Here is a 24111-nt window from a genome sequence, read left to right on the forward strand (position 1 = left end):
ATTAAACAGTGTATTATTTATACACTGTGCACTTTAAAGGTGAACACTGCGTTACCATGACAACACCCTCCTGACCGAGCTGGCGGTCTCTATATAAAATGCTTCAATTTAATTCAGGCAAAAAAGAAATTAAGAAATAAGCTTGAGCAGCCTACACCCATTCTACAGCACTCGCGCACACACACACACACACACACACACACGTCTCCACCATATCATTTGGAGCTGTAATTTAGGACAGAGGAATGTGAGTGACCAGAACTCTGTATAACTCCTATACACTGGAGTGAAGTGTGGTCCATGGCATTCACACACTCTTAAAGATAAAGGTGCTACCAAGGGTTCTTCCACTGATGCCATGGATGTGTATTTTAGGTCCCCATTTTGAACAACAGCCAATCAGAATTCAGGCCCAGGACTTTGGGTTTAATTGAGACAGGTCCTCTGTGAAAGTCTGAGCTGAAATCTGTTCCAAACAAAGCAAACCTAGAAGCTAATAATAATAATAATAATAATAATAATAATAAATGTCCCATAGATGCTGTTTACAAAGGGATTGAACATTTAAAAACAATCACATCAGATATTCATTCATTCATTGTCTGTAACCCTTATCCAGTTCAGTTCAGGTGGATCCAGAGCCTACCCGGAAGCTCTGGGCACAAGGCGGGACCACACCCTGGAGGAGCGCCAGTCCTTCACAGTGCAACACACACTCACACATTCACTCACACACACACACACCTACGGGCACTTTTGAGTCTTCAATCCATTTACCAACATGTGTTTTTGGAGCGTGGGAGGAAACCGGAGCACCCGGAGGAAACCCACGCAGACACAGGGAGAACACACCACACTCCTCACAGACAGTCACCCGGAGGAAACCCACGCAGACACAGGGAGAACACACCACACTCCTCACAGACAGTCACCCGGAGGAAACCCACGCGGACACAGAGAGAACACACCACAGTCCTCACAGACAGTCACCTGGAGGAAACCCACGCAGACACAGGGAGAAAACACACCACACTCCTCATAGACAGTCGCCTGAAGGAAACCCACGCAGACACAGGGAGAACACACCACACTCCTCACAGACAGTCACTCGGAGCAGGACTCATCAGACACACTGTCAAACAAAGTGAAACACAACACAGTAACATGGGCCACTTCAGGAAACACAGTTTGTGTGCAGCAGGAAACAGATGTGCTTTAAGTTTGGATTTGAAAAGCGATTTAAGAGTTTAACTGTTGAATTTGTGGAGGGAGGGAGTTCCAGAGGCGCTGAGTCACAAACAGCCAGCCTTTAATGCTCTAGTGGTACACTCTCTAGAACAGCTTTCCCCTTTAGCTTTTACAAGCTTTCTCATTCCTGCCAGTGAGAGGCTGTTAAACCGCTTCATCAGGACAGTAAACAACACACTGTTCCCTTCTCTCTCTGTAGACACAGTCATGTTCTTAAGTTTAGCTTCACAGCATCTTTAAAAGAACCCTATGTAGTATTTCTACCTTAAAATTATTGCTTCTAAATGATTGTAATGTTCCACTGGGCTGTAACAGGGATAATAGAGCCTCTGTGATGGCTATGTGGGATCCTCTGCTGGTTACTGCACTAAGCAACGTCTGAATCACGGGTGGAGGACTCTCACAAGAAATGGGTAACACTTTACAGCACAAATCTCCTAGCTACAAGAAGAATCAAGCTCTGTATTCCCGGTAGGGACGTTATACGACAGAGAGAGCAAGGAGGATAGAGAGAGAAAGAGAGGGAGTGAGTGAGTGGCCGTAGAAGAGTTAATACAGGACTGAATTTACACAGTAGAGTGAGTTGAAACAGACCTGAGGACACAAGTTAGAGCAGTGAGTCTGTTTCCCTGTTTTCGGGTGCTGTGGTGCTACTTAGATATAGTTTTGTTGTTGAAAGTGTTATAATCAGTTTATTAGAGTCACTGAGCAGTGAGTAGTTTGCAGCTGCTAACTTTAGCCGGATTAGCTCAGTTTTTCACGTTAGACAATGATTCTTGTAATAAGTGCTTTTCTCCAGTAGCTGTGTGAACTAAACACCTGAAGTTACACTTTGTGTTGATGGAACCCAAGCTTCGTTGAGGACAGGGTTATAACCCGGTTCTGAGAGTTACTAATGAAAGAGGGCAAGGGCTAGCGCCTGCTAACTTTAGTCGAATTAGCTCAGTTCTTAGCATTGGACATCGATTCTGGTGAAAAGCGTTTTACTATGGGTTGCTGTGGTTATAACGGCTAGAGTACCACCAAAGTTACACTTTATGTTTGTAAAAATACGGTCCAGTGTGTATTATGAGAGATATATGTGTTTTATCATGTGGTCAACCTTATTTTTTTTTCGATTCACACATTCCCCCGACTCAACATCAGCTGGAGCCCAGAGAGCCATTCGCTACTTCTGTAAACATCACTCTATTAGTGAGTGAGTGAGTGAGTGAGTGAGAGAGAGAGAGAGAGAGAGAGAGAGAGAGAGAGTGAGAGAAAGTCACAGAGGTGAGCATGCGTGTGTGTGTGTGTGTGTGTGTGTGTGTGTGTGTGTGTGTGTGTGTGTGTGTGTGTGTGTGTGTGTGTCTGCGACAGGGAGAGTGTGTTAGTAGAAGCCTGGAGATCATGAATTATACTCAGCAGCAGGTAGGGGGTGCTCAGGAGACAAAAAAGCCCATTCTTATTTCTATAACTCACCCTCTTTAAAGGGAACATAGTAAGTTTCTGCTCCACTTCTGATTTCAAGTGCAGAGACTTGAGGATGGCCCCGCCCCCTCATCTGAGTCTGTCCAATCACAGCGCTGTACCTGCATTTATGCAAGAGTGCAAAGACGAGGTTAAATGCAGCAAAACAGACACAACGAGCGCGGAGAAATAAGAGCACTGAGTAAAAATGGAGAAGAAAGAGAACCGAGTGAAAACGGCTAAAAAACAGAGCTTCTGCCACTCGTTCGGGTTGAACAGCGAGCAGCTCATTATCATTTAAAGGAACGGGTGCTGAAAGCGGGCATTCTGAACAGGGCTGTTTACACAGGGGGAGAACACTGCTGTGGCCATTGACCAAAGTGCTGTTGGGAACCTCGTATCTCCAGTGTAGAGCGAGAGAAGTGTCTTCACCCTCCAGACACATGTCATAATTACTCTTTCTCTAAACTTCTTCAGAAAGAACATCGCCCTGTACCTTGTCTTCAGGATCTTTTTAATTTCCAAAGCTCTTTCAGAACGCTCTTCCGAAGCCTTTTTTCCATTTCCACCCAAACCTCTGACACTCCAGAGTTCAGTCAGCACCGGCTGCTAAAAATAACCGCAACTTACATAACGCTGGAATAAAGACGGAGGATTGCACCTGTTTGTGAAGTGCGGGGAGGTCAGAGCTAAAGTGAACGATACAGATTCGGCTCGTGTGGAAGGTCACCTCAGTTTAAGGAGATTAGACCTCAGGGAGCTTTGTTTGTTTTTGTTTTCCTCAGTGAAGGCTTTGGCCATTTCTTATGCATTTCTCAAACCCCCTCACTTTTCTGTCTGTCTCTCTCTCCCTCTGTCTGTCTGTCTGCAGGCTCCACTGGTGTGAAGCTCACTGGAGAGGACCTGGGTATCAAGTAGTGCAAGGTGAACACAGACACAGTGTCACGTTCAAACCTCATGACTGTTTCAGAACGTCACGGTGTGAAAGCAAAGTCACGCTGAACATTGCTGTCAAGGTTTTGTCCTCTGTGTTAGTTTGTGTTTTCCACAGATAAACAAAGTAGAAAGAGAGATAACATCATTTAAATGTTTTTTAAGAAATCATGCTCCCACATGAGTGAAAGTGCATTATATGGGACGGGACAGACTGCGTTTATTTTATTATCTTTGTTGTTTTCCATCTTTTAAAGAAACTAAAAGGAGGTTGGAATCTGGTGATTTTTTTTCTACAGCTGAATACACTCAGGGAGTTGGGGGCATGAACTTGGGGAGAGAGAGGACAGAGACGTAGGGGCACGGTAAAAATTGTTTAATGTGGTATATAAGGACAGAATCAGAAAAATACACAATAGGAACATGTACAAAACAATAAAAAATAATTAAATTAAAGGTCCAGTCTCAGTGGTCAGACAGTGGGTGTGAAGTTAAGACCCTCTGGCACCATGGGAGAGGAACAAACACCCAAACACGGGGTCTTGTTCTGAAGGTTGGGAGAGGATGACTCTTGGTGAAAAACGTTTTTCTCCAACGTCGGGTCAGAGAAGATGGGCAGTGGTTTGACTCGGCAGAAACAAATATCAGTAGCTAGTGTGTTGTGAACTAATGATGCTTTTCCACTGCATGGTGCCTACTCTAGCGGTCTCTACTCTCTGATACAATCCCGAAATGTGTCAGTGTCGTCTCAAAACCCCGTGTCTAAGGGGAACAGTGGGCTTTGGAAGCCACAACAACAGCGGCGGTAACGTCAAGTGGTGTTTACTCATGGTGTATTGGCGTGTTGTTGTTGTTTGGGACTGAACACAGCTCCGTCATCAGTTCAGACAGATCAGTAGAGTTTGTTCCTTCCTTGATGCAGCATCCAGCTCTCGCTGGATTCTTTCGTCAGCCACCGATCCTCTTGAACCTCTAGAACCTCTTCAAAAAACCACGGCGTAATTTTACGAGCTGCCATCGTGAGTCGGATAAAAACAAACGTGATCTCTGCTGCAGCTGGAGATTTTACAGATGGAGAGTTGGTGCTGGACGTCTGCGTTGCGTGGTGTAGAGTGACGACTCTCTCTGGACAATCAGCGCTCTGCAAGGTTTACACGCCACGGTTTAGTCCCTACTCGACTCGCTCTGAACCAGGAGAGAACAGCCACTAAACAAGAACCCGCTTCCAGAACCAGGAACAGGACCAGATTTTGAAAAGTAAAATAGCTGATAGTAGAGTTGAGTAGGGACCCTGCAGTGGAGAAGCTCCATATACCTTGGCTGATCTCTGTTCTCTTAAACTGACCTTGCTTCTCCCTCCCTCTGTGTTGACAGACTCGATGAGTCCGAGAGAGACGAGAGAATGATGTTCAGACCCTGATCCGCAGCAGTATGTCAGGTGAGGTGTTCTTCAGGTCCACATCTGGACCAGATGTTCCCCGTCTGGTTCTCTGTGACCTTAAGCTGGACCACAGCTCTGTTTAAAACGCATTGTTTGACAATAAGCGACACGTCATCAACAGAGAACACACTTCTGCACTTCTTAATATGCACTGTTTATTTACTGAACTTAATCCCTGATAGGAATAAAAGAATAAAAAATAAAAATAATACATTTAATTAAAGGAGCACCTAGTGATTTTTCTGCATGTCGTCAACCATTAATTATACTGACACCTAGTGGCCTGGACAATGCAAAACATTACAAGTTTTATGTAATATTTTGTCACGTTTGCCGTTGTATACACTTGATTCGAAAGAAAAACCTTGTGTCTGCACTTACAGCCCATTTATCAGCTCCACTGACCACACAGGAGTTAAACAATTACAGACTGTAGTCCACCTGTTGCTCTGCATACTTGGTTAGCCCCCTTTCGCCCTTCTTCAGTGCTCAGGACCCCCATAGAACAGGTGTGATGTGGTGGTGGATCATTCTCAGCGCTGCAGTGACACTGACGTGGTGGTGGTGTGTTAGTGTGTGTTGTGCTGGTGCGAGTGGATCAGACACAGCAGTGCTGCTGGAGTTTTTAAACCCTGTGTCCACTCACTGTCCACTCTGTGAGACACTCCTCCCTCGTTGGTCCACCTTGTAGATGTGAAGTCAGATACAGTAGCTCATCTGTCACTGCACAGTGTGTGTCGGGATGTTTTTGGTCAGTGGACTATTCTCACTGAGGGGTTTTAAAAACTCCAGCAGCACTGCTGTGTCTGATCCACTCGCACCAGCACAACACACACTAACACACCACCACCACGTCAGTGTCACTGTAGCGCTGAGAATGATCCACCACCACATCACACCTGCTCTGTGGGGGTCAGTGGAGCTGATAAACTGGACAATGAGTGTTCCTAATTCAGTGATGCTTCAGTGTTTGTGTGTGTGTGTGTGTGTGTATATCCTCTGGTCATCTTGCAGTGACCACTGAGTTTTTTTAGGTTACTTTAATGATTCCACTTCAGGCAGCTTCTTTCACACAGCTTCACTGCATTTCGTTTGTTTCACACACACACACACACACACACACACACACATACGCACATACACACATATATTTATATACTGACGTTGGATTTTATTTATGCTTTCACTCACCCCTCTCTCTCTCTCTCTCTCTCTCTCTCTCTCTCTCTCTCTCTCTCTCTCTCTCTCTCATGTTTGTAGAGCAAGCAGACAAATGCGCCCCCCGCTGGAAACACGAGGCGATGCACAATGGTACAGTAACTCCCTTCCTATTTCTGTCTCACTCTCCCCATTTGGGTAGAGATGATTGCCTTCTCTCTCTCAATTCAATTCAAATGTGCTTTATTGTCATGACAAATATTGACATTTGTTTTGCCAAAGCTATGTTCAATGTCAGTGGAACACAAAAGAACATTTAAAGTAAATACACTGTAAATGTAACAGGTAAGAACCAGATACTAATAAAAACATACACATTAATACACACAGTAATAACAGTACTGTATAAACAGATGTGTGTGGTCAGGGCGGGGGTCACTCACTGTCCCTCAGAGCATTGCAGGCGTGGACGTACTGCGCTGCCAGGGTGCAGCACTCTTTATTCTCCCCGAGAAGGAGGGGCAGCTTCTCAGAGTCGGGGAGGTGTGTAAAGGCTGGGATTCTGAGGGAGATTTTGGTGAAGAACTCTGCTCTGATCTGGTGGTATTTAGTGCACTCAGTGAGGAAATGCAGCTCTGTCTCGGGTCTGTTCAGAGGGCAGTGCTGACACACTCTCCGCTCTCTGGGCAGCCAGGTCTTCCTGTGTCTGCCCGTCTCTATGGCCAGGCCGTGAGCACTGAGTCTGTATTTGGTGAGGGTGGATCTCAGTTTGGGGTCAGTCAGCGTGGTCAGGTAATCTGCCACTTTGTACTGACGGGTCAGGGCCGAATAACACTGCAGTTTACTCTGGGATCTGCACTGCGTCTCCCAGTAGTGGATGTAGTTCTGCTGTAGATGCGTTTTAATTTGGTTTGTTCTGATTGGTGTGTACTGGTCCTGAGCGTGTGGGGTGTTAGTGTGTGTTAGGGGTGTGTTAGTGTGTGTTAGTGTAGAACTGTAGCTCAGGACCAGTTGAGTGAGGGGACTGTGGTGGTTGTTGACCTCTTGGTGCTACAGAGCTTTGTAACAATACGAGTGGGGGTCGCTGTGCTGTAAATGTGTCCAGAATTTGATCGCCCTTTGTTGTATTTTTAGAATCAATGGATATTGGCCTAATTCTGCCCTGCATGCGTTGTTCGTGGTGCTCCTGTGCACCTTTAGAATACTTTTACAGAACTCTGCATGCAGGGTCTCAATCGGATGTTTGTCCCATTTGCTGAAGTTTTGGTTTGTGAGCGGACCCCACATTTCACTGCCATAAAGAGCGATGGGTTCAATTACAGATTCAAATATTTTAAGCCAAATTCTAATTGGGATTTCTACAGGAATGTGTTGTTTTATGGCGTAGAAAGCTCTGCGTGCTTTTCCTCTCAGTTCATTCACCGCCAAGTTAAAACTTCCAGATGAAGTGAGTTTAATTCCTAAATAATTATAATTATTGGAGTGTTGGATCGTGTGTGTACCCAGTCTAAACATGTGTGTGTTTCCCTGAGATCTGGATCTCTTCTGAAATATCACCGTGTTTGTCTTTTTCAGGTTGACCGTCAGGGCCCAGTTCTGACAGTACTGCTCCAGCAGGTCCAGGTTCTGCTGTAGACCCTGTTCTGTGGGGGACAGCAGAACCAGGTCGTCTGCGTAGAGCAGGAGCTTAATCTCTGAGTCGTGCAGAGTGAGACCGGGCGCTGCAGAACGCTCCAGAATCGTGGCCAATTCGTTTATATAAATGTTAAATAGTGTTGGGCTTAAGCAGCAGCCCTGTCTCACTCCGCGCTCCTGAGAGAAGGAGTTTGTTTGTTTGTGGCCAATTTTTATACCGCATTTGTTTGATGTATACATTGATTTAATCAGATCATAGGCTTTACCCCCTACACCACTTTGTAAAAGTTTATAAAATAATCCTTGGTGCCAAATGGAATCAAATGCCTTTTTAAAGTCAATAAAACATGCGAATATTTTGGATTTATTTTGGACAATGTATTTGTCAATCAGGGCGTGTAGGATGTAAATGTGATCAGACGTGCGGTGATTTGGTAAAAATCCAATTTGACTCTTACTCAAGACACTGTGCTTCATAAGGAAGTGTAATAATCTGGAGTTTAAAACACTACACAGTAACTTCCCCAGGTTAATGTTCACACAGATGCCTCGGTAGTTATTGGGGTCGAATTTATCTCCAGATTTAAAGATGGGTGTTATCAGTCCACGGCTCCAGATCTCAGGGAAGTGACCTACACTCAGAACCAGGTTAAACAGCTTCAGAATCACCAGCTGGAGTTTAGGACTTGAACTTTTAATCATTTCGTTCAGGACTCTGTCGGCTCTGCTGGCTTTCTTTGGTTTTCTCTCTCTCTCTCTCTCTCTCTCTCTCTCTCTCTCTCTCTCTCTCTCTCTGTAACATGTCTTGGCTAATCAGCTACATTTAAATAAAATGGGAAATTACTCAATGCATCACAAGAGTTGTTTGTGTGTGTGTGTGTGTGTGTGTATTAATGATGTGTTTTTAGTGAAGACTGTCAGTCTGGAAGTCATTAGTATTTTATAGAGGACAAACCCACTGACCTTCACTGAGATTTACACCAGTGTTCCGAATGCACCTCCAGGGGACGCTACACCCTCACAGATATTCCCAGAAGGCAGGGGGAGGTCACGTGTCCAAACGTGTGGATACACTAACCTCAGGGGGGACACACGTCAGGACACTGTTATCTCACAATGTTTGGAGGGACTTTTATTCTGAAATGTAGTGCATCAGGAGTGTGTTGCTTTTTTCAGTGCATTTACAGCCTTTGCTCTTCTGGGAAGACTTTACACTAGGTGCTGGAACATTGCTGTGAGGATCTGATGGCATTTTGTTATATATCAATATTGAGTATGGCTGCCGTGCTAAAGAGGGAGGTGTTTGTTTGTTTGTCTGTTTGTTTGTTTGTTTGTTTGTTTGTGAACCGATGATATTTCTCCAGCTGGTGGTGACTCAGTAAATCTGCCGCAGTGCTGTTAGTTTCTGGACAGCTTTAACACTGCTGAGGCCTTTTACACGCTTTTATTTTGGTGGGGAATTTTTACAGACACTCAAACGCAAAACTGCTGGCTTTTATTCTGCAACATGTGTGTTGTAATAATTATTAACCCTTTGCTAATAATAGTTTAGGGAATTATTTCAAGTTTCAAGTGAAATATAAATAATGTATTTATTGAAAAATGAAATATAGTTGCTGAGTAATTAACGTTAGTTACATTCGGTGTATAACACAGTAACAATAATAACACTTAATAATTGTTTTAGTTGTTTTTGAAGAGTGTTGTTGTGTAGCAATTTTATAATAATATATCATTTTAAATAAGAATAATAATAATAATATATTTAGAATTACTAAACACGTAATAGTAGGTTTTTAATATGTTTTACTACTTTACAGTAATCTGTTGTTATTATTAATATAACTATTGTAGTTTTTCTTGATAATAATACGTCTGGTTTTTATTGTTACATTGTCCCTGATAACAAACAAACTCTGTGTTTATTAATTAAGTTAATGACTATTAACTAATCTGCTTTAAAGTGAGGAATCGTCCAGAAATGACAGAGTAATAATCTCGTGATTGAAACCCACTAATCCCTAGCTGTAAAAACATGAGCATGTTTTATATTTTAATTAAAAGTTAAAAACAATGGCCCTCTGAAAGGGTGGGTGTGTGAAGGCTGTGTTTCTTGGCATGACGCCCCCTGGGAGCGGGTTATTCACTTAACCTCTAACCTCATTAACGGCACATCCAGAAAACCCTCTCACGCTGCTTTAGCGTGTTTACTGTCCACTCTGTGTCTTAATATAAACAGTGACATCACACCGAGCATGTTTTTTTTTTTTTATCATTAGGGGGTTTCTAATGCGTTTTAGTAGAAAATAAATTGTTATACACTCCTCAGCTGTTGTCTCTGCATTCACTCTGCACTCTATCAACTCCACGGACCACACATGGCTCACTCTAGTTTTCTATAGTTCACCTGTTGCTCTGCATACTTTCTTACCCCCTTTCCCCCTGTTCTTCAGCGCTCAGGACCCCCACAGAGCAGGTGTGATGTGCTGGTGGATCATTCTCAGTGCTGCAGTGACACTGACGTGGTGGTGGTGTGTTAGTGTGTGTTGTGCTGGTGCGAGTGGATCAGACACAGCAGTGCTTCTGGAGTTTTAAAACCCTGTGTTCACTCACTGTCCACTCTGTGAGACACTCCTCCCTCGTTGGTCCACCTTGTAGATGTAAAGTCAGAGACAGTAGGTCATCTGTCGCTGCACAGTGTGTGTCGGTCGTCCTCTAGTCCTTCATCAGTGACACGACGCTGTCGGCTGGATGTTTTTGGTCGGTGGACTATTCTCAGTGCAGCAGTGACACTGAGGGGTTTAAAAACTCCAGCACACAACACACACTAACACACCACCACCACATCAGTGTCACTGCAGCGCTGAGAATGATCCACCACCACATCGCACCTGCTCTGTGGGGGTCCTGAGCACTGAAGTATAGGGGGAAAGGGGCTAATAAAGTATGCAGAGCAACATATGTGGTCAGTGGGGTGCTACTGAACAAATTTTGAAAATACCACCTGCTGTTTCCTTTGACATCTGCTGTGGCTAATTATCAGTGACACATCGAGGGTCCAGACGCAGATAAACGCAGATAAACACACTTCCCAGAAACCTGTGGCTGGACGCTGGGGTCTTGAGCTGGAATGGTGGGCCCGACTCAGCCGGACTGTCTGAGATCTGGATTGGTTTCAGACTGGACTTATCCGGGCAGTTCGGGACGTTTGGTTTGAGGTTGGTCATGAAGTTTGGGAGGTCTAAGAGGATTAAAATCCCTCGGGACGTGGGCGTGGAGGTGTTAAACGTCAGTATTTCAGTGCACATTATTTACAGCATCTGTCACTGACTGACACTCATTACAGGACGCTGTTGTCTGTTTTAAAGTTAGTCTAAAAATATTACACTTTTGTGTCAAGGGGTCTTCAGGGCTTCAAAGTGGTTTTGAAATCATACATGCCACATTTCACACAGTCACTCCACCTACCAATGTGTTTGGACGGTGGGAGGAAACCCACACAGACACAGGGAGAACAGCCTTTAAATGTTGAACTCAACGTTAAATTTAAGGCTGTTCCTTTTCTTTGTCCGTTACAGTTTTACTCAGAGATGTGAGGTTTTTGTTCGAGGACATTTTAAAGCAATTCAAAGACATTGAAGTTGTTTAATTTCATTTAATTATGAACCTGTTTTTATTTCATTTTGGAGAAAGACACTCGGCATCAGTTCTCGAGTTCTCGGTAACACACTAGAACCTGGACAGAGGCACGGCCCCCTGAGGCTGTTCTTATTCTGACAGCGCCGAATGAACTGGAACACTCCGCGGGTGCAAAGCTAGAGGTCTGGGGTCTGGGGGCTGTTACAGGGGCCACAGTAATTCCACTGTTATTTTATTTAGTTTTGTTCATTAAAATATTAATATTGACAAAGCCTAGAGGTTGTTGTTTGACGGTAAACTTCTTGTTTGTTTTGGCAGTTTTTCTGTGGCTTTATTGTTCATATTCATATCAGAGTTATAACATATAGACGGAAATTAAGAAAGCTTTTTAAACATATCATCCAACCCTAGTTTGTGTGTGTGTGTGTGTGTGTGTGTGTGTGTCGGGGGGGTTAATATTTTTAAGGGAAGCTGGAGAGATTACCGCCAAAATGAATAAGTGTATTGATCAGGACCTGCTGCCACTGAGCAGATCAATATGAGGGGCTTGTTTCTGGCAGAGTCTGGGCTTTTGTTGGTTTTTTTTTTTTTTTTTTTTTTCATACAGACCACATTTTCCATTTTATTACACATTTAAAACCATTTTACAGTTCTCCAGCATTCCTCCTGGAAAGAGGATGCAGTAAAGCCTTTAAAGGACTCGACTGGACACTACGACCCCCTGCTGTAAGCTGGAAGGTACATTTACGCTGTCCACTCTGAAGTTTTTGCTGCAGGTCCAGGTCGGCACCTGCGCTGTGGACCGTAATCTGCGGGTAATCGTGACTAGGTGGGGTGCTGGAGTCCTCCGGGGACGGGCCCTGTGTTTTGTTTGCTTTCCCTCAACTCACCCCGAGGCCCTGGAGGGGAAGGTGTCCTGTTTAAGGTGTCCTCTTCAGGTAACTGCGAGTCCCTGGGGACATCTGGCTCAGAGAGTCATGTCAAACCAGGCCCTATCCCCGGCCCTCTCTGAAAACTGTTAATGACCAGCTTTGAACTCCGGAGACCTTAGGTGATCGATCAGGGAGGGAATAAATGGGTGTAAAAGCACGCAACTGGGTCCACTGTCTCCCGGAGCAGTGCAGATGAGCAGTTGTAAAGGACTGGACCTGGAGGATGATTGAGACTTGGTGGAGACTTTGGAGGGGCATTTATTTATTTATTTATTTTTGCCAACTAACCGGCTTAGAACCTTTGAAGATTTTGGGATTTCAGCCTCTTTGGAGAACTTGGGGAAGGGGTTTGGGAAATATGCAGTCACTTGGAAGGTCAACCGCTTTCAAACCAATGGATTGTGGGACTTTTTAGACATTGGAGACCTCAGAGACTTAAGGGTCTTTGTGGACATCAGGGTGTCCATTCTTCAACTTTTGAGGGTCTTTTTCGTGGCATGATCTGTGGAGAAGAGTCCAAAGCCATGCCTTTTTTTGGTTTCTACGCAAGACCAACCTCCATGGACACAGGAGTTCCACAGAGAGTGCTTCTAGATAACAGACCTTCAGCAGACAGTAGAGGGACACTGTGGTGTGGTGTAGTAGAAGGATGGTTGGAAGTTCTGCTGGAAGTGAAAGTAAGGTATGCCCGGTCTCTCTCTGCTGTGTGTCTTAGACTTATGTGGATGTTGTGGACAAGGACTCTGCTCCGTAATTGGCTTCTTTATTTTGAATGGTCAGCCCTGAATTAGAATAAAGGCCAAGCTTGGGAGAGGGTCAGTAGCAGGGGGCAAAGCAGTGCTTGACTTTCTGCAGGTCCAGACCGCAGAGGAATATCGTTTTCATCTTTTTTACTCGTGTACCTTCAGTGACGGCGGTTTAGTTCGGTTTCTGACCCGCAGCGTCTTCATCGTCCTCGTCTTTCTCCGAGAATTAAAAAAAGCATAGAGTTCTTGAACCTCGGACCCTGAATGAAAACACAGTGCAACTCCCAGGTTCTGAGTGTGTGAGTGTGTGTGTGTGTGTGTGTGTGTGTGTGTGTGTGTGTGTGTAGTTATAATCCCGTGTCTGAGGTGGTTTGTCAGATGAAGTGCTTGGTGAAAGATTAAAGCTGCGTGTGAGGACATCACCTCATCAAAATGTTAAACTGGCCTCAGCTCGTGGTCAGACGCAGATTTGCCTCAGATCGCCCGGCTATAAACAGCTGTCCCTGGCTGATCACTTTAGCGTCTTATCTTTGGACATCTGAACCCTAACGGCACAATTTCCGTCTGTTTTTCGGTCACGGGTTCGGCGCAGTCAACCCATCCTTTCAGCTGATTTGTTGTTGTTGTTGTTGTTGTTGTTAGTGGCTATAAAACATCTGACACTAATGTAAACTCACAGCATTTGCTCAGCCCCAGGGCAAGTGTTTGAGTTTCATACACTCACTGTCAGGACCAAACCCTTTTATTTCCTTTTTACCGGTTGTTAATTTATTTCTTCACAGATTTGGACAAAGTTCCTGTGTTCAGTTATTTCATTCATTTATTCATTCATTCATTCATTCATTCTTCAGTAAAGGCCCAGAGTCGAGCTTCAATCATTGAGCACAAAACAGGAACACACACTGGACAGGGCACCACACACTCACCCACACACTCACACACTCACCCTGTAACTCACACACACAAACACACACACAGGCAGTTTCACACACTCACCCTGTCACTCTCACACACACACACACACACACACACACACACACACTCATGCTCAGTTTCACACACTCATCCTGTCACTCACACACACACACTCAGTTTCATACACTCACCCTGTCACTCACACACACTCACACTCAGTTTCACACACTCACCCTGTGCCTCACACACACACACACACACTCATGCTCAGTTTCACACACTCATCCTGTCACTCACACACACACTCAGTTTCATACACTCACCCTGTCACTTACACACACTCAGTTTCATACACTCACCCTGTCACTTACACACACTCACACTCAGTTTCACACACTCATCCAGTCACTCACACACACACACACTCAGTTTCACACACTCACTCTGTGCCTCACACACACACACACACTTACAAGCACAGGAGGTTTCACACACTCACCCAGTCACTCACATCCATAGACATCTTCACTCACCCTGTGCCTCACACAAACACATGCAGTTTCACACACTCATGCTGTGCCTCACACACACACACTCACACTCAGTTTCACACACTCACCATGTGCCTCACACTCACACTCACACAGTCACTTCACCTACCAATGTGTGTTTGGACGGTGGGAGGAAACCCACACAGACACAGGGAGAACAGCCTTTGAATGTTGAACTCAACGTTAAACTTAAGGCTATTCCTTTTCTTTGTCCGTTACAGTTTTACTCAGAGATGTGAGGTTTTTGTTCGGAGGACATTGAAGTTGTTTAATTTCATTTAATTATGAACCTGTGTTGGAGAAAGACACTTGGCATCAGTTCTCGAGTTCTCTGTAACGCACTAGAACCTGGACAGAGGCACGGCCCCCTGAGGCTGTTCTTATTCTTACAGCGCCGAATGAACTGAGACACTACGCGCGTGCAAAGCCAGAGGTCTGGGGTCTGGGGGCTGTTACAGGGGCCACAGTAATTCCACTGTTATTTTATTTAGTTTTGTTCAATAAAAGCTGCAGTTTTATACGAGTTGCGATGTTTAAAATAAAGCGGGGCACTGCTGAAACTATCTGACAACCACTGCTTTAACATATGCTTCAGAATGTCCATAAGTGTGTGCGCTCGGAATAATCCGGAATAACGATATCGATATGATCCAGCGCAGATTAGCAGCCCATGAGGTCATGCAGCGCTTCTTATTGGAAATCAATACCGTTCCTGGTAAAGATGCTCCTCTGGTTTCGGGAGGGATTTGGAGCCTAATCCCATCATCTCCAGCCAGATTTCGTCAGTTACAGATGTTAATGCCCCGTAATAAAACTCTCTGATCCACTCCCGGCGCTGTGCTGCGATACTAAAGTGGCGTCCGGGTCCGACTATCCGTGTTTCACTCCGCTCGGAGAGGCAGGAGCGCCTCTAATCCATGTTAGAGTTAACCCTCGGCTGCTGCACTTCCAGGATTTGGCCCGGCTCAGATTAGACGAGCGCGTAGTCATAAACCTGCCTCCCAATTTGGCCAGTGGCAGGCGTGGGGGGTTGGGGCAGGTTCCTTCATATATAAAGGCCGGTGTCCTCTGGACACCTTTCACCACAGTGGTTTCAGTTCGGCTCGGCTGGTTTTACAGGTCCAGAGCCATCGTAAACGTTCCATTCGAAGTGGTTCTGACGTCTTTGAGCAAAGTGTTTACGTCAGAGGCCTTTTTTTTTTTTGCTGATTCAGCGCATGATTTTCCGTTGTTTGTAAGAGATAGGAGCTAGAGTTGTGGATCTTTTTGAGCGACAAGCTTACTTTACGCCATCAGGGCTTTCACAGAATTTTTTAGTCAATTCTAAGGGTTAAAGACTGGTAATGACTAGTTTCAGCAGCTTGTGTAAGTTTACTGTATGTCTGGTGTGTTTAAACTTTCTGCGGTATTCGATTTAAGGCAGCTTGGCTTTGTTTGGCAGATACCATAAGCTCTGTGTAGTTTGCTGACGTGTTAATGACACGATTACCATTTCTTAGAAAGCTTGTGCACCAATTGCTCCACAGTTTCTCGGCTTCTTGATTCCGTAAATGCTAAGTAGAACGCGTGGGACTCGTTTGAGTTCTCAGCGCTGAGAACCGGGTCATTGTTGTTGTTCAGGCCCTTTGTGCCGTTCTCTCCAGAGCTGCTGTCATCATTCCCTTGATGTTCTGACTCCTGTTTGCACTCTGTGCCTTTATCCTTCGGTGGTGATGAATTACTGCGTGCCGGACATGTACGACCTGCCGCCCGGTGCAAACGGGGGCTTCACGGTCCCGGGAGGAGGAGAGTACTGCATGTATGGAGGAGAGGGACCCGTTTTCGGTCACTGTGAACCTCAGACTCTTCATCACCACCCTCCTCATCCTCCTCCGCTACCTCCTCCTCCACCTCCTCAGTGTATGGAGCAGACCTGGCCCTCCAGCCAGACCTTCTCCTGCCCGTACGCCGGGAATAACGCGGCATTTAAGAACGAGTTCTGCAGCATGGAGGTGCCACTCAGTCACTATCCCACGGATTATTTCCCCGACGTCAGGCCTGACTTCGCTCAGATGCAGTGGATGCAGGCGCCCCATAAGAAAGGTACAGGTGGCGCTACACTCTCAGAGGAGCTCTCACTGGGGGGGTGCCGCTCTTAACGTAACTCCAGACACATTTATTTAATGTTCATGGATTCATTTCTAATACAGCACCTCACACATGCAGAATAATGCAGTGTGAGTCTGGTTTCCTGCTCAAGAGGGGAGTCGAACCTCTCACGTTTGTTTCATGTGCAACTGAATAGTTCTGAATAGCGGGCAAGTGATCAGAGACGGAATGTTTTTATGTTATTAATAATGCTTTTAATAAGGCAGTTTATCGTTTATATTATTGATAATGTTATTAATAATGTAATGTATGATGTCATTAAGTATATTCTTAATAATGATGTAAATAATGCACTTTTAAATATAATTTATAATGTGATTAGAACTGTTATTGACAATATCATTAGTAACATTGTTATTGATATAATTATTTCTAAAGTAATTAACGATATAAGCTATTAATGAAGCTATATACAGACACTGTGCCTAATTAAGGGTGATGTTAAGATTCTTAACTAATTCGTAATGGAATAAAGAGCCTAGACTTGAAGTGCTGGTTTGAGTAGAGGCTGTGAATGAGTGAATGAGTGAAGGAATGAATAAAGGTGGTGATTTGCATTTAATGGTTGGTTGGCGCTTCCCTGGCTTTGATCGCTTCTGTTGTGTTCGGACGCTCCTTTTTGTATCTTCATGTGTCTGGATGTGAATGAGTGAGTTGAGTGAGTGAGTGAATGAATGAGTGAGTTGTACTGGTTTGTGTCGATCCTGAATGGAGTCCTGGGTTCGAGGCCCTGTTGTGGATTAGCCCAGTTTGTGCTCCTTCATCTCGTCTCCGTGTCACGCTGCAGATGAGTGCCTCCTGAAGAAGAGATAATGGACATGTCAGGGGCGGGGAAGTGTCCGTGAGTTTGACGCCGGACTGTGTTCATTGTGGATGACTTTGAGATCTGTGGCCCTTTGTGGATCAGAGAGGGGGCTCCTGACTGCAGGAGCTTGGAAAGCTTGAAGACATTGTCTGCAGGGGACAAGCCGCTGAGGTGCATCCTGCAGGTTTTACAGCGCGCTCTGTTTATTTCTGAATTTAATATCAGAAAGGTTACCGCAGAGAGAAATCCGGGACAAAATAGGCCCCAAAGAAATGTTTAATTGGTGAAATAAAACACTGCATAATAATTAAATTAATTTATACGTAAAAAAATAAAAAAGTGTAATTGAAAATGTAATAACAATAAATGAAAAGGATATAAATAAATAAAAAATAAATAAAATAAACAATAAAAATAAAATATAATTGAAAAAATGTAAGTGTAATTAAAATTAAATAATACATTTTAAAACAATTATTCATGGTTTTTTTGTGGGGGAGGGGTGTTTTTTTTTTAGTGTGTGTGGTCAAATTTCTGCGCTGTTAGAATCCGCTGTGGCTGGGGCACAAAAGTCTTGCTCCCCCCCCCCCCCCCCAGGTTCTGAGAATACACCTCTGACTGACTTCCTACAGGAAACGGTGAAACACAACTCTACAGAGAAACAAAGTGTAAATATGTCCTCCACAGGGCAGAAGCATAAAATTCTGTCATTTTGGCCTCTGTTCTATGCATTCGGCTGAACAAATTATAATAACGACATCAAAAGAACATCAAATGTGCTTTGATCATTGCACAGGCCCCGTTTTTAAACTCGATAAACATTCTCTGTTTTAAAATGTGAGCAGAAGTGTGTCCTTCACCAAAGCGTCCTCTACCCAGAGGTGGCCAAACGTCGGCCCTAACTCTCAGGTTTGTTGGGTTTGTTTTGGAGTGTATTGATTGGTCAGTTGGGTGCAGACAGAGGAACAGAAGGCCTGGTCCTGACCTCCTGCTCTTGTATTGATCACAGACTTTATTGATCGCCTGTAGCTTCGGCTGCGGCTGCGGCTCGGGGGATTTGGCTGAGTTAGCGCTCATTAGCTTCATCTGTAGCTCCTCCCGTCCCGTCTTCTCCTCTCTTTTCCTGTGCTCTATTTTCTCTGTCCTCTCCTGTCCTCTCCTCTCCTCTCTTCTCCTGTCCCGTCCTTTTCCATCCCGTCCTGTCCTCTCTTTTCCTGTCCTGTCCCATCCTCTCCTCTCTTCTCCTCTCCTGTCCTTTCCCATCCTCTCCTCTCCTCTCCTGTCCCATCCTTTCCCATCCCGTACAGTCCTCTCTTTTCCTATCTTGTTCTTTTCTTTTCTCTCCTCTCCTCTCCTCTCCTGTCGTGTCCTCTCTTATTGTTATTATTATATCAGCAGTCCTTGATTTTCCACGGTCTAATCTAAACTCTTCTGTCCAGTCACATGCCCTCTTAAGGACTGAGGGAGTGTTTATAAACCGTGGCTGCTTTCTCACTTTATGCTTTTACGCTGCACCCACTGTGGACACGGTGTGTATAATCTCTCTAATGGATCTCTGTGCTCTGGAGCAGCTGCACATCCGTCTAAGGTCAGAATGCCTGATGCCAAGCATGGGCTAGAATGGCCCCCAGCTCCCTGCATCACACAGACCGAGAAAGGAGGTTGTGTAAAGACAGGGGTTTAATGTGTGTTGTGGTGTGTTGTGTTGTCAGGGTACATACCGAGTTACCTGGACAAGGACGAGCTGTGTGTGGTGTGTGGGGACAAAGCCACGGGGTATCACTACCGCTGTATCACCTGTGAGGGCTGCAAGGTGAGTCCAGGGCCTGAATGGACATTTAAAGCAACAGTAGGTAAGATTTTTACCTTAAAGTTACAGCTTCAAAGTCACTGGGATGCTCCACTGAGCTGTAATACGGAGAATACAGCTTCTGACGTTTTTACTCCGGGCTCAGCACTGCAGAAACTGCACTATGTAACTTCGGGAGGAGGGTAGGAAAGAGCAATGCTGTAAAAGTGGATTTCAGGGCAGTGCTGTAAAAGTGAATTACACTCTGCAACTGTAGGGGAAAAATACCAAATCTTACCTAGTGTTACTTTAAGTAAAATGTTAATACATTTACTCGAACCCCAGAAAAGGCATCTGCTCTTTACTCAGTTCCATTTTAGCCCTTTAACGAGTTATAAAAGTGGTCTCTGAGCTGCTTATTGTGCTTCTACTTTCCTGGGAGAGTGCTTGTACACTTATTGAATAATTTAATATTTTTTTATCCATGTAGCCTTACTTTAATTACAGTTCAGGAGTTGGGAGTACCCTACTTACTGGAGGTGTAGGCTCCTCCACCCATCTCCTCTCTTCTCAATTACGTGTACTTTACTCCTGCTCATGTTTACTGTGTGATTCAGTGAGGAGTCGGCTCTCTCCTTTGTTCATATTCAGTCTCGAATCCATCTTTACCAGCTTTCCATACAAAGAATTCACAAAAGTTATGTGTAATAAAGAACCATAGGCAGAAAGATATGGGAAATGAGTCGTGTTTCCACCTCACGTTTGCACCTCAATTTGGCCCATTTCCATTCAGTTTTTTATGGTATATGTGTGTGAGGTGATGGTGTGTTGCTTTGAGACCTGAGCAGCTTTTATTTCAGACCTGAATGACCCTGGAAGAGAACATCCGAGTGGTGCAAAACCTTTCTCTTTCATTTGTTTCTCAGGGATTTTTCAGAAGAACGATCCAGAAGAACCTGAACCCCACATACGCCTGCAAATATGAGGGGAAATGCGTCATCGACAAAGTCACGAGGAACCAGTGCCAGGAATGCCGCTTCAAGAAGTGCATTGCTGTCGGCATGGCGACCGACTGTAAGCACTTCCTTCTCGTATCACCCAGCATCACACAACAACACACTGGCTACACACTAATACTGTACAGTAGATACCATGTATTGACATTAAAAATGTGAGCTCTGAGGCTCGAACACAAAAATATTAACGTACTACACTGTTTCTTACTAACAGGACATGTTGAGCTATTGCTATGACAACACACGTCACACCAAGCTGCAGCTGCAAAACTGTCACATTTTTTTTCAAATTTTGAAACTCAAATATCTCCCTCCACACTGCGTAGTGCACAGTGTAAGTCATAAAATAACAGTTTCTGCACTAAATTTGTACACTGTACGTCAGATAATTAAACCATGTATATGTGGAATACATTTCGCGTCCCGCTGACTAACATTTAGTGCACAGTTTGTGTGTAGTAGCATTAGTTTTATAACTGTACTATGCAAGGAGTAGGGCACTATTTGGGACAAAGCCAACATTTTCCAGCCATGAGAAGCTCCTCCCTTTGTGTTTCGGTTGGATTGGACATTATTACCATCCTCAAAAATCCACTGGTTCTATGTGTGCACTGTGGTTTTTTAGAGTACTCAACTTCCACACTACACACTCAAACACTAGTTAGAATTATTATTAAGTGCGCAATTGGGAAGCAGCCAGTTTGACAAAAGGATGTCCCTTTTACTGCGTGACCTCAGTGGCTTTATGCTGCAGCCAGTGTGGACACTATGAGTACAGTCTCTGTAGAAAAGCGTGAAACCATGTAGAAAGCATGTTGTCTGGGGAGATGAAGCTCCTTCCGTTTCCTCTGGGATGAATTTGTTCCAGAGAAAACTCTCCAACACCGGCACTTCACCTCTCTAACGTTTATCTTATAAATATTACATTAACAAGGTAAATTTAATATTATGTTAAATACCATCAAATCATCACAGCAATGTTCCAGTATCTACTCTGCTGTTATCAAAGTGGGTTGCTTGGCGGTTGCTATGTTAACTGCCAGCTGGTTGCAAGGGTGTTGCTAGGTGATTTCTATGGAACACGAACTTGATCTATGCCCTCCAGGAACAAACTAGTAACCACCTGGGTTTCCATGGAAACCACCTAACAATACCCTAGCAACCCTCTAAGCTGCCATAACAACAACTTAGCAAAGAACTAGTAATCACTTGTGATACCACAAAAACCCACTAGCAACAAGCTTGCAGATACCATAGAAACCATTTAGCAACAGAGCTGCTAATACTTAATAACACTCTAGCCACACCCAGCCATACCATAGGAACAAAATATTAATCACCCAGAATACCATAGAAACTGCTTAACAGCACACTGGTAACTCCCTGGGATACCAGAGCAATCACTTTCATTCCAGCAACCAGTTTGCGGATACCATATCAACACTCTAACCATATACATTACCCTGGGATACTATAGCAACCACTTAGCAACACGCTAGCAACCAGTTGGCAGATACCATAGAAAACACTTAGCAAAAGTGCAGTTACCAGTTGGCAGATACGATAGAAACTGCCCAAAAACACCTTTGCAACCTGCTGGGGTACCATAGTAATCACTTAGCAACTCAATATCACCTGGGATACAACTCTCTCTCTCTCTCTCTCTCTCTCTCTCTCTCTCTCTCTCTCTCTCTCTCTCTCTCAGTGCAGTATGATTCTCTCTCTCTCTCTCTCTCTCTCTCAGTGCAGTATGATTCTCTCTCTCTCTCTCTCTCTTTCTCTCTCTCTCTCTCTCCGCAATATGACTGTCCCTCTCTCTCACTTGTGTGTGGTTGTCTCTCGACCCTGCAGTGGTGCTGGATGACAGTAAGCGTTTGGCGAAGCGAAAGCTGATCGAGGAGAACCGAGAGCGGCGGAGACGCGAGGAGCTGCAGAAGACGGTGTGGGAGCGTCCCGAGCCATCGCAGGAGGAGTGGGAGCTCATCCGCATCGTCACCGAGGCGCACATGGCCACCAACGCACAGGGAAACCACTGGAAACAAAAACGCAAATTCCTGGTGAGACGCCCGCTCCCGAAGTCTCCGCCTCTCTGACATTTGGCTCTGAGCTTTTAGTTTCATTTTGTTTATTATTTATTTTGTATGTTTACTGTGTCACACCTTCACTTCAAAGTCGTCACATTCCAAGTGAAATCTTCCCAAATCTGGTTCATGGGTCTCATATTCCACAACATTTATCTCACATAGCAGTATGAGTAGTATGAGTAGCAGTATTAGGAGCACTCACACACACTGGTGATTAGAGGCAGTAAACACACACACACTCACACACACTGGTGATTAGGGGCAGTAAACACACACACACACACTCACACTAGTGATTTGAGGCAGTGAAGACAAGTGAACATGTTTAGAGTCATGTGATCGCCTTCCGGCAGTGGTTCAGTGTGGAGTGAGGTCTGTGGACCAGGTTAATGAGGATTTCACTTGTTCAGAGATACTTTTGTGGTGTTGAATCCCCTCCTCATTCCCACACAAAAAAATCCTACTTTCCAAAAATCCCACAGTTGCCACACCATTCCCACATGATTCCCGTCCCATTCCCACTGTGCTTCCCTCTGTTAATCTGTGGATGTTTTTTGTATCTTGTAGAGTGGGGACAGTTAGCTGGACGCTGGAGACTGTGTTCCACAAAGGAAGCAGCACTAACTTTATTGGAACATCTTTTACAGTTTTATCCCTCCATCCCTTTTCTTTCCCTTCTCCCTTTCCATGTTCCCTTTGTCCTTTCCGCTCCTTTCCCTTTCCCCTTTCCTTTACCGTTCTCTTCCTTTTCATTTTCCCCCAACCCCAAACCTCTTAAACCAAAAAAAAATACTAAACTTTGTGTTCTCTTCTCTTCTCTTCTCTTCTCTTCTCTCTGCTCTTCATTTCTCTTCTCTCATCTTCTCTTCTCTTAATTTCTTTTCTCCTCTTCTTTTCTCCTCTCTTCTTACCTTCTCCTCTCTCTTCCCTTCTCTTCTCCGCTCAATTATTTTTGTTCTCTTCTTGTCTCTTCTCCACACTTCTCTTCTGTCCTCTTCTCAATTCTTTTTTCTTCTTCTCTTTTCTCTTCCCTTCTACTCCTCCTCTTCTCTTCTGTTCTTGCTTCCCTTTTTATAATTTATCTCTCGTCACTGTCTCTGTATAATTTAATCTTTTGTTCATGTTTTCTGTCTCTAACTAATTGCATTTTCATGTTTCTTTTTAAACTCAGTGTTTGTCGCTGACTCTAACTTTGTGGTGGGTTTCCATGGAGATCTGCATTTACAGCCAGATGTGGCAGATGTTGTAATGTATATGTCATTTTTGCAGTGGCTCTAAAGACGTTCGCGTTCTAGAAACATTTTAGAAAAAGTCAATACTCGGAAAAAAATCAAACATCAGCCGCTTCATCATTTATTCACACTTTCGTCCAAACAGCCGCTCAGCACAACTTCTTCGTTTCTCAGAATCTGGAGTTGGCTGCACTTTCTGCTTCTCACGATGCAAAATCATTCCCTTATACACTCTCCTCTCCAGCTCCACGTCCTTTCAGACCCACAGCGTGAGGAGTTCACAGAGAGCTTTGGATGTGTTCTGGTCTGAAGCAATTGAGACTGGATCTGGATGTTCAGAGTTGAGAGAGTTTGGGGGATTCACTCCAGGGCGGGATTCCACAAAGCAGGATT

The 24111-nt window shown here is 44.5% G+C and overlaps 1 protein-coding gene across 3 annotated transcripts in view; it reads left to right on the plus strand.

Moving 5' to 3' along the window:
- thrb (thyroid hormone receptor beta) overlaps positions 1–24111 on the plus strand; it is a 77464-nt gene that overhangs the window by 40631 nt on the left and 12722 nt on the right. For all 3 annotated transcript variants that reach the window (XM_066673868.1, XM_066673869.1, XM_066673870.1), the window contains exons 4-9: positions 3566–3618; positions 5002–5065; positions 6329–6379; positions 19310–19410; positions 20313–20460; positions 22254–22459. In XM_066673868.1, coding sequence (XP_066529965.1) covers positions 5059–5065; positions 6329–6379; positions 19310–19410; positions 20313–20460; positions 22254–22459 — 513 coding nt within the window. In that variant the 5' untranslated portion in view covers positions 3566–3618; positions 5002–5058. The remainder of the gene's footprint in view (positions 1–3565; positions 3619–5001; positions 5066–6328; positions 6380–19309; positions 19411–20312; positions 20461–22253; positions 22460–24111) is intronic.

This window comes from Hoplias malabaricus, chromosome 6 (genome assembly GCF_029633855.1).
Source record: "Hoplias malabaricus isolate fHopMal1 chromosome 6, fHopMal1.hap1, whole genome shotgun sequence".
Classification (NCBI taxonomy): domain Eukaryota; kingdom Metazoa; phylum Chordata; class Actinopteri; order Characiformes; family Erythrinidae; genus Hoplias; species Hoplias malabaricus.